General features: G+C 45.0%; 1 protein-coding gene across 1 annotated transcript in view; it reads right to left on the bottom strand.

The window, feature by feature from the left end:
* Positions 1-763: 763 nt before the first annotated feature.
* Positions 764-11,777, bottom strand: part of LOC124291209 (GRIP and coiled-coil domain-containing protein 2-like) — a 62,569-nt gene continuing 51,555 nt past the window's right edge. The window contains 5 exon segments of the mRNA XM_046728145.1: positions 764-4,315; positions 4,942-5,050; positions 5,820-5,963; positions 6,501-6,586; positions 7,204-7,309. Coding sequence (XP_046584101.1) covers positions 4,266-4,315; positions 4,942-5,050; positions 5,820-5,963; positions 6,501-6,586; positions 7,204-7,309 — 495 coding nt within the window. The 3' untranslated portion in view covers positions 764-4,265.

Below are 11,777 nucleotides of genomic sequence, written 5' to 3'. Positions count from 1 at the left end.
GAGTGAGTGAGTGAGTGAGTGAGTGAGTGAGTGTATGAGTGAGTGTGTGTATGAGTGACTCTCAGCTGTTAACAATAGACCAGTTACATCACAGCAGGTCAGCTTCATGTGGAAGGACAGTGATCGAGGTCTCGGCTCTGGTGGAACCTACCAGCATGAGAACAGCGCCAACCAACCCAGAAACAATCGCGGTGAACCCTGATTCAAAGCAAACACAGGTCCCTGCTTCCGAGGAACACAACTCTGCTTCCTCCACCAAAAGGAAAAATGTTTAAAATAACTGAAGATGAAAAGACCCAAACTTACAGAGTGAATAAACTCAATTAAGCGATACTCCAGCAAATTTTGGTCTTTGACACCAAGCATGCTCTTCTCATAATGTACCCATATATGGAATCAACCAACATCTGTGTTATGGAAACAAACCCTGGAACTAAAACATCCACCGCCAATGGTTCTGAATGATTACAACCAAACCTTTATGATCGCAAGGAGTCAGAACTTGTTGGTCCTCTGAGGACACAATTGAACACATCAACATAACCCTGAACCAACTTGCCCTGGATCACACCTGGATCATGGTCCAAGAGGCTGACCACCTGATAATCACTGGAAATCTGAAACTATTTTCCCCCAAAATTATTCTGTGCCTTAAAAGGCTAAAAACATATCCACTGTCTTCATACTAAATGGTTCAAAATGTACTTTGACATGGTCCCCAAAACAATTTTAGCTCAATTTTTCAGAGAATTATAATTTTGAATGCGCATGTATTGTTGTGTTTGTAAGTGCTGACTAAATCAATATTCTGTCTCTCCAAGTCAATTCCCAGTCAACACTTCCTGACTGAGCTGGGTTTGAGGCTATTTGAACTGTAGTCTAGTCGTATCATGAGGTGTAACCTGAAAGTGGGTGAAAGCCAGACCACTTCCTTGATTATCAAATGGTGCGGTAGTTTTAAAGATTAAAATAACAAAATAAAGAATTTGAATGCTACAACAGATAACATAAAATCACATACATGGTTAATATATACTGAGAGAAACAAATAAACGAACACAGGAAAATTCAAGCGTTCCTATAATATTTTCCAGTTTTCAGCACCAGCTTTGAATAGCGCTGTGGGAGGACATCTGAGAATAAATAAAGGATCACTCCTATGAAGTGGTGTTACCTTATTTGTTTCCCTCAGTATATGTATTGTTACACAAAGGCCACATAGTTGACGATTATCTTCATCACTGGCATGATTATGATGAACATTATTTACATAATATGGTTGTTTTTGAGTCCGTCCACACAGACATATATGTATAGAGCCACACACAAGAATGTTTGGTTAAAGATATGCATAATTGCTCTCTGAAACTAAGACAATGAATTAAACTATTCACAAAATAAATTGCAACTGATTTCATGGACCACTGTTCAATCTATACATCACAGATCACACACAGTATAAATTACCCTTCAAGGCTCCTTGACACTGTGGTGAAACATTTCATCCTGACACAGGTGAAATGCCTTCTGACACTGCAGTGACACACAGCCTTCCAAATGAAACGGCCATCCCCATGAAACACGTCCTCTGACACTGCCAAGATTCATGTCCTCTGACACTGCCATGATATATATCCTCCAGACACTGAGGTGATAGTTATCCTCCCAACACCATGGTGATACATGTGTTACACATGGCAATATCCATAGTAACCCTTTTACTGTAGATGAGCTGTTTTAAATCTTTTAACAACATTCCAGCAATATCATGGCAAGTGACACCAGAAATCTGCTTCATGTATTTGTCCAAATGGGGAATCAAACCCAGGTCTTCATTGAGACAAGTAAACACTATAACCGCTGGCTACCCAACCATCCCTAACCCTTCAGTAGTGAGCATACTACACCAACAATCTCCCCTCATTCAGTACCCCTCCCACACAAGTCCTAATCTCTCCCTCACATGGACAGACAGACATCTATCTACACAGAAATTAAACACATCAACAATATCGGACGGTCAACCTCGAATCACATGAAGACATTTAACCCCAGAGTAATGTTTCTACATGGTGATAAAATATACAACACATACATATATACATCTACATAGAATTTATCAAAAAACAAATCGGTGCAAGTATCTGGGTCTACAATGAAAGACTATAGTGTTCAAAACAAGCACATGCCCCTAGGCTGATGGATCATGTATTGGACTTGTAGTTTCAGACTTGTATGGGTCCTTGTCATCTGTTAGTTTACATAAGTGGGAGATATTTCTAACAATAAGCTGTAGTTTATCAAACCAGGACCTGAGGACATCTTCTGTGTTTGTTTCCTTGTTTGTTGTTAAACGCCACACTCAGCAATATTTCAGCCATATAGCGGCAGTCTGTAAATAATCGAGTCTGAACCAGACAATCCTGTGATCAACAGCACGAGCATTGATCTATGAAATTGGTATACAATGACATGTATCAACCAAGTCAGCAGGCTGACCACCCGATCCTGTTGGTCACCTCTTACGACAAGCATGGGTCGTAGAAGACCAATTCTAACACGGATCTTCAAGTGTTGCATCTTTTCCGGTTCCAAATCGTAGCCTGGTATTTCATTATATTGGAAGTTCTGAAGTCTGTGGGTTATGGTGACTGCCTGTTCTTTGCATATATTTCAAATAAAATACTCATTAATGGCCATAAGAATAGCATCCCTCCTACCACACATCCCTCCCTACCTTGTATAATCTCATCCATGATGTCAAATTTTCATCTATAATGCAAAAATAGAGACATAATAAAGAAAGGTGTGTCTTTCAGTGTAAGCCTTACTTGTCCTGAATTAGTCATGAGAATGAGACAAAAATATTTAGTATGTTTGAAATTAGTGTCATTTTTATTCAGTTTCAAATAGTAGTAAAACTGGAGCACTGAGAGCTGGTTTAGAATTACAGCCCACAAATGGTGCTAGTCAGTAAAGACCACCATCAGATTTGAACATGATCCATTGGTAATACCGTTTGTGTTGGGACTAAGGTGATTGCAAATTGTGGAATGTAGGGATTCAAGGAAGCCTTTCCTCCTCCTCAAAATAGGTGATATCCCCTCAAAATACCGGGTGATATCCCTCAGAAAATCATGTAATATCCCTCAAAATATCGGGTGATATCCCCTCAAAATATCATGATATCCCTCAAAATATCATGTGACATGACCTTAAAATATCACACGATATCCCCTCATATTATGTGATATCCCCTCAAAAATATCATGTGATATCTCCTTAAAATATCACATGCACCCCCTGAAAGAATATTCAACCAATAGAAAACATCCCCTATCTTCTACTGTAAGAATATTCAACCAATAGAAAACATCCCCTATCTTCTACTGTAAGAATATTCAACCAATAGAAAACATCCCCTATCTTCTACTGTAAGAATATTCAACCAATAGAAAACATCCCCTATCTTCTACTGTAAGAATATTCAACCAATAGAAAACATCCCCTATCTTCTACTGTAAGAATATTCAACCAATAGAAAACATCCCCTATCTTCTACTGTAAGAATATTCAACCAATAGAACACATCCCCTATCTTCTACTGTAAGAATGCATGGGAAACCCTGATATACTACACATGCAATTTCTGAACATAAATTCACACACACACTCAAGATCCAGTCAACTCGAATGGTCACTTTCTCTCAAACACAAGCTCATACAGTGTATGCACACATCATATGTATAGTTTAAAGGCCAAACAAACTCAACACTAAGCTATATAAAGGCATGAATGTACTGATGTCAACGTCTTCATCTGACGGGCAGAATAACCCACAGACATCCATAAATTCTTGACTTTATGTGTCTCACTTCTTAATGTTGTTCAAAGACACTTAGAAACATGCTTTCTTGAATGACAACCTTGTCAGATTCCTGATATGTACAACTGTTTATAATGCGCAATGCACAAGTGAAAATTCCATGTTGGTATTGAATACAGTCAGCCATGTTGTTTGATAACATGTGACAGTCACATGGTCTGTCATGTGACACTCCAAGAACGTAGATGTGTTTCAACATTCAGTCATGTGACAAGAGGACCCTGATACCGACAATCCTAGTTTAGTGTGACAGTTCCTGGCCACTGAAATAAATACTATTCCTTCTTCAAGTCATGTGACAGTCACATGGCCTGTCATGTGACTACAAATGTGTTTCAACATTCAGCCCAGACCAGCCATGTAGATACTATTCCTTCTTCAAGACCCCATCCTGCTGCTTGCTTGGCCTGCCACAGCTACCTCCTCACCTGAAGACAGAAGAGCCACAGTTGAAATACTTCTCAGTATAAATGAGTGAGTGAGTGAGTTTAGTTTTATGCCACATTTAGCAATATTCCAGCAATATCACAGGGGGGGGGGACGACACCAGAAATGGGCTGCACACATTGTACCCATGTGGGGAATTGAACCCAGGTCTTTGGCGTGACGAGCGAATGCTTTAACCACTAGGCTAACACACACACACACACACACACCCAGTCTAAATAGGGCTAAATAGGTATAGATAATACAGATCCACAATAGTTAACAGAATATTGATTGATTTTCGATAAATATCAGAGAAGTTGATCAACTGACTTATTGTGAAGGACTGTGTTTTTGATATTGGGTTTGCAGAGTCTGGGATAATTTAAAAAAATAAATATATTGTCCCAGAAAATGCTTGAACAAAAAATTACAGTTCTTCAGAGTTTTAAAAGAGTGAGTGAGTGGGTATGGTTTGATGCCACTTTTAGCAATATTCAAGCAATATCATGGTGGAGGACACCAGAATGGGGCTCATTTAAAAAATAAATGTGCAACAAAAACTGAAATATCATTGAATATTTTCTGCGGATTCTATCCCGTGCAGCAGTACAGATTCCAGACATACCCTGAGCAATGGCGTTGAGTTTGTCCATCTCCTCCTTGCTGAGTTTCAACATGGTCGTGAGGACCGGCACCAGCTGCTGTCTCTCATCCCCCACCTTCAGCGACAGGAACTGCAAGGTGAGTTGATATTGGTCAAACATCTGATGTGGCATCATTGAAGGTGCCTGTGTGAGCACATGTGTGTTTGTATTGGTCCAGACTTAAAGTTTGTAGTGGTAGCCCACTGAGTCCTTATTATCTCCCCTTGAAGCCAGGCCCCTACCTCATTCATAACTACTTGTCCATTTCCGTAACCTGAAAGTAGACTCGCACCCCTCTCGTAGCCATTTTATTGAACGTGGCTCTGTCTGAGTGCAAAACAGCAGAGAGAAAGAAACAGTCTAGTCACTGAACTATTTTCAAGGGCATGTAACTCTAGTTTACTTGGAAAAAACACATGGCATCCACGCCAAGGAAATTACCTCAAAGGGTGTGTTTAACATGCTTAAATACTTTCCTATGGCATAATGTTAATATATCCTGGTTATAAAAATTCAGGAAACCCAGGAGGACTATGCAATAATTAGAATATATTTGAAGTGTCTGGGAAAAAATTATGCAAAGCTGAAATGAAAAATATTTCAAAGACCTATTTTGACTCAATTTCTTCTCTACATACGCTGGGGGAATATTTCTCCCTGGCATGGCTACGAGAGGGGTACGAGTCTACTTTCAGGTTACTGAAAGGGACGAGTAGTTACGAATGGCCCCTACCTCCCTCCTGAGCTCAGAGTATACTGACTCCAAGTTCTTATTATCTCCTCTTACAGCCAGCACCTTGGTGGGTAACCCCTCCCTCCGTCCCCTCCCTCCCTTCTTCCTGCCTATTTGCTGTCTCACCTTCATCAGGATGTTCTTGAGGTACTCCAGATTGCGTGTCTCAGTCTCACGCTCCTCATTCCGCTCCAGTCTGCGGATCTCCTCCTTGAGAATCTTCACCTGCTCTGTGTAGAGGTTCACGGTCTCCTCGCTGTCATTCAGCAGCTGCAGCAGCAACAACATATACACCATCATCGCCGGTCAACTCAACAACACACAAAAGATCGTCCCATTACATACAGATATTTTTCTTTTGAGTGTAACATGGCAGTAAGACTACGCTTCTGGTTACTAAGTGATAAATGTAATCACTGCATTAACCTCGGTGGGGTGCTAAATAGTAGCAAGATTACAATTCATGCAGCTGCATAACCATTGTAACCACTGCATGTCTTAACTCCATGACGTGTTCTAGTATGCCCAGGAGTATAAACACTGGGTGGTTAACTGGCTAAAGCGCCAGGATCCAGCGATGAACGAGGGAAAAACAAAGCGCCTTTGAGAAGCTGAGCTGGATATCGGCGCTATACAAATGTTAGTATGTATGTATGTATGTATTTGTCAGACGCTCAATAACAAACAAAGCTAGAATTCATGTTGCTAGGCAAACAATGTAGTCAGTGCATGAACTATTGGTGAGATGATCAATAATAGCAAGACTTCACGTTGCTAGGTAACCATTGTAGCCATGGCATCTCCTACCTCCGTGAGGTGCTCGATCCTCTTCTGGGCTGTGACAAGACTGGTCTTCAGCATTTCTTCATCAACACCTGGCTCTACCTTCATCACTGGAGAAAATATCAGTTTGTAGTCCATGGTATGAGTATTGATGTAAACTGCCAATCTTATAAACCAGTTATGGAATAAAATTGCATTATGATTTAATTCTAGTACAGAACTTATATATGGTAGGCAAGGTTATACAGAAAAACAAGGAGACTGTAACACTATCGCTTTTGGGACAATTATGATGCAACAGTGTAATCAATTATTCCTCTGTCGATTATCCATAAATACCGACTTACAAAAAGTAAAAGTTAGCATCTGAAAACAATAAATATCTGATGGTCTCGGACAAGAGTACCTATATTTCAAACTGTAACGTTTGTTTGTTTGTTTGTTTGTTGTTTAACGCCGCACTCAGCAATATTCCAATTGCATGGCAGCGGTCTGTAAATAATCAATTCTGGACCATACAATCCAGTGTCATCAGCATTGATCTGCGCATATTGGGATACAATAACATCTGTCGGTCAAGTCAGTGAGCCTGACCACCCGATCCTGTTAGTCGCCACTTAAGACAAGCATGGGCTGCTGAAAATCAATTCTAACTCAGATCTTCATGGGTTTGGAACCCATCTAGCTCTGACGACCTCATCGAGGTCACTATGTTCCAGAATCTTACTTTGTCCTTCTTCCAGGGGATTCTTTAGCAGCTGCTCAAAGGAGACGGAGCCTGCAGAACTCACAGTCGTCTTGGCACATGGCTCAGGATCATTGATCTCAGATCCCTAAAGGTAAAATGTCATACATTAAACATTAACTACACTTTCCTTGTTTCACAACTACCATAAACCCTATATTTTCATTCTGATGTGAGGGGCGGTGGGGTAGCCTAGTGGTTAAAGCGTTCGCTCGTCACGTCGAAGGCCCGTGTATGATTCCCGACATAGGTACAATGTGTTAAGCCCATTTCTGGTGTCCCCACTGTGATATTGCTGGAATATTGCTAAAAGCGGTGTAAAACCCAACTCACTCACTCACTCATTCTGATGTAAAGTTAAGAAGATTTCCTATTTCTATTTTCCCCACTGCTGTGAAACTTGAGAACACCATAAATGGGCTTCACATATTTTAACCATGTGGAGAATCGAAACTGGGTCAAGATGAGTGATGGCTTTACCCACTAGGCTACCCTACTGCACCTCTTGAAAAGGCTATCAAGTTGAATATGCGAAGATTGATAGTCCAGTTTTAGCAAACAGTCAATATGTTTTTGCCAGTTTTAACAATATTCCAGCCCAATGACTGCCTGGATAATAGAAATGATCTACACACAATATACTTCGAAATTTTTCCAAACCTGCAGAGGTTTTCAATTCTTTGAAGAGAGTCGTCCTTGGGGTACATATTATGCATTTTCCGGCTGTAAAATGTCCTGTGACAGTTGTATCAATGTTTTTTGAATAAAAAGATTGTACAATAAATAAACTCTTTTACTTATTATACGGACCCTACCTCACGGAGTTACCTCCCTTAACGCATGCGCACCAACTGGGTAGGCTCCTAGACCCGTATCATCATTCCTTCTGCTGAATTCTCATCAGTGAACAGAATTGCGGGGAGGTGGGTGGGCCCCTACCCAAGGGCGACTCTCTTCAAAAGAATTGAAAACCTCTGCAGGTTTGGAAAATTCTTTCAGAGATCGTCGTCCTTGGGGTACATATTATGCATAAACACAGACTCCCAAAGACCGGAGGCCAGGGAGGAGGGAATTCTGTCAAGCACACACAAAATATAGCGATCATTATCATGGAAAAAAATTGAACAGGCATGCCATAACACTCACCTGTCACTTTCGACCCAGTTTAAGCTTCGCGAGAGGCATTATGGGAGGGACGGCAGGGAGGATTTGTGCTCAAAGGCGACCTCTAGCATAATGAGACATTGCGTAGTGCGAATGTCAGTGAAATCCGACCCACTAAGTGGCTTCTTCATTGAGAGCACCGTGAGGGAAAAAAAATACCACTCACTAACGATATCGTAACTCCTTAGAGAATCGAAGGGGTACAGGTTCTCTGAGTGCTTTCGTTAGCAGACATGTCAATAATGGAATCATTGTACAGGGCGTCAACACAAACCAATAAACCAAGACTCACTTGGTCAGGGTGGCAGGACACTGTCCACTGGAAGACGATGCGACCAAAGCTCGCCGCGATTGCGTGAATGTGTATCGAGCTGATAATGGCGTATAAAAGTGCTTGGCGGCTCCAAATAGCGGCAGAGCAGATCTCTTCAATGGGGAGTGCGGCTGCAAAAAGCTTTGATCGCGGCTACTGCCTGACCGAATGAGCCTTCAACCCCTCAGGGGAGGCTTGCCCTTAGCCTGATAAAGCGGCACAAATACAGAAACAAGCCAGCGAGACAAAGTTTGCTTGCTTTCGCTGGCAGACCAACCTTCCATACGTAACAACAGAACAGCTGGGTACCGTCACGGATCCCCTGCGTTAGTTTGATATAGACTTTGGCGTCTTCACGGACATCCAGCGGGTGAGTGCTTTCGTAGGAGTGGTCCCGATGTGGAAGGCTGGGTAAGAGTAGGAAGTTCGATAGGAGCTGTCACATGGAAAGCGTGATCGACCTTCGGTCGGTAAAGTATCTGGGGCGAATGCTGACCGCGATCCGTGTGAAACACAGTCAGCGCCGGTTACGGACGACATAGCATGTATATCGCCCGACTCTTCGACCAGATGTTACCGCCACCAGAAACACAGCTTTCCAGGTCAACAACTGAATGGAAATAGCCGATAGGTGTGAGAAAGTGGGACGGACAGCCAATCGAAAGCACGATCGACAAATCCCAAAGGTGGACTGGTTACCCTGCCTGAGCAGGTCGAATCCGTTCCGCGCCAGCTAAGCGCTGTCTGCGAGAGGTGCTGCCCCAGAAAGAGCACCATCGACAGGGGTGTGAAAAGTGGAAATAGCGGTGGAGTAGCCACGAATGGTCGAAGCCGCCAGGCCTTCTTCAAAGCGAGCTTGCAAAACTCCAATACTGGGACTAAATCCGCCAGAAAAGGGATCTGCAATGCCCTATCTGAACACCAGCGGCGCGCATAGCGGGACCACCTATCCTCATACTGAGCGTTTGTGAATCCATACCGAAGCCAGAATTGTGTCTGCAACTGCTGCAGGAATTCCAGCGTGCCTCGAGGTTAGACCTGACAGAGGCCAAGCCACCCACTGAATCCGTGGATTTGGGTGGAAGCTCCGTTCTGAGTGAGAATGTCGATGCATAAGGTAATAGAACAGGAGGCTGAGCCAGAAACCTGAAATTACGGAAACCAGCTCTGTGACGGCCAAAGCGGTGCCAGTAGCACAAGTAGCCGAGCTGGCTGGGTGGACAGCTGTGAAAGGACCGCGGGAATGAGTGGTAGCGGCGCCCAGAGCACTTTGCCCGTCCAATCCAGCAGGAAGGCGTCGGCAGCCAACGCCCTCTGGTCGGTATCGAGAGCAGAACACGGGTGTCTGATGCGTCCCGCCGGACGCAAACAGATCCACCTCGAGCGACCCGTACAACTGGGAGATTACTGTGAATATCTGCCTGTCGAGCATCCACTTTCGTCGCGGGGCCAGGATCCGGCGAGAGAGGCGCATCTGCTGTACGTTCTCCAGCCCCGGAGATAAACAGGGAGTACCTGACAATGCGTACTGGTGGCTCCAGAGGAGAAAGTCCCACGCTTCGGAGGCGCTGGGAACCCACCGTGCCTCCCTGCTTCAGGATATGCGACATACGCCCGTCCTGGTTGTCTAACTGAAAGGCGGACTACCTGGCCACGGACATGCTCTCTGAAGCTTCGAATACCAACCGCACAGCTCTCAGCTCCAACACGCGTGATGTGAAGGTGAGCTTGACCGGACCAGAGTCCGGGAAGCCGACGAACTACCAGAACGCCCCCAGCCCGTGAGGGGGCGCATCTGTCTGAACTGTGAGAGCTGGCGTCGGGGATTTCCAAGGGGAACCCCTGGTGAGATTCCGACATTTGTCCACCACTGAAGGTGAGGTGTCAACCACTTTCGGGGACTGTGAGACTGCGCTCCAGATCCTCCGTGTGAGTCCACAGCCCAGCCAAAGCTTGCTGTATGGGGCGCATCCTCAACCGCGCCCGCCACACTACAGAGATGTCGCCGCCATATGGCCCAGTAAGCCGGAGCCAAGTCCGTGCTGGTGCCTGGGGCTGGGAGAGGAATGAAGATACCATCTCGAACTCTGGTGACCCGGTCGGGCGACAAAGGAAGCGAGATCCTTGTTACGTTTGGAATCGCGCTCCAAGAAAAACCAAGTCCTGGGTGGGTACCAGGTCGGTTTCTTGAGGTTGATGATCCACCCCAGTCGAGTTAGAATGTCTATCACTGTGTGAGTAGCATCTTGACTTCGCTGGCTGTGTTAGTGCTCCGAGCAACCAGTCGTCTAGGTAAGGGTAACAACGCCTTCCTTCGCGGCGAGCTAGGGTAGCTGGGACTAACATGAGCTTGGTGAACACCCTTGGGGCAGTCGATATGCGAAGGGAGCACCCTGAATTGGTAATACATCCCGTCGTGAAGAGAACCGGAGGTACTGCTTGAGCGAGGGATGTATGGGTACATGCTGAATCGCATCCTTTAGGTTCGATTGGCGTGAGCCAATCGCCCGGGCTGAACAGATGAGATCACCGGCGCAGTGTCTCCATCTTGAAGGATGGTACTTGAGCATCGCGATTCAACCCCTTGAGGTTGAGAATCGGGCGGAACCCGCCGTCTTTCTTCGGAGACGAGGAATGCGTGGAGTAAAATCCGCCTGTTCCTCTCCCGGTGGAATGCGCTCGATTGCGGACTTGTCCAGCAGAGCCTGAACTTCGTCGGCGCAATATGTCCGCCCTGGCAGCATGGCGGCACGGAGTCGTCATTATGCCGGTGAAGTCGGGCGGACCTCGCTTCCACAGTGGGGAGATGGCCTATGCTGACCGTGGCCAGCACCCAAAGCGTTGTTGGTAGCCTTCTCCCATTCCGGCAGGAATAGAGAGAGCTGACCTCCCACTGGGATATGGGGTAGGCGGCGTCGTGGACCCTAGTAGCCCGAACTGACTGGGTGTGACACCGCGGCTTGGCGGCAGCCTGTTGGGTTAGCGGGAGGTCGGGGCAGACCTCCAGCCACCGCCAGGCTAGGCTGGGAGCTGGTCGAGGACTGCTCCTTGCCCCTACCCTTGGCGGACCTACTCCTCC

This window comes from Haliotis rubra, unplaced genomic scaffold, assembly GCF_003918875.1.
Source record: "Haliotis rubra isolate DU_JTF1 unplaced genomic scaffold, ASM391887v1 Scf486, whole genome shotgun sequence".
NCBI lineage: Eukaryota > Metazoa > Mollusca > Gastropoda > Lepetellida > Haliotidae > Haliotis > Haliotis rubra.
Note: the sequence above shows the minus strand (reverse complement) of the source record. Positions and strands in the feature narration are given on the sequence as shown.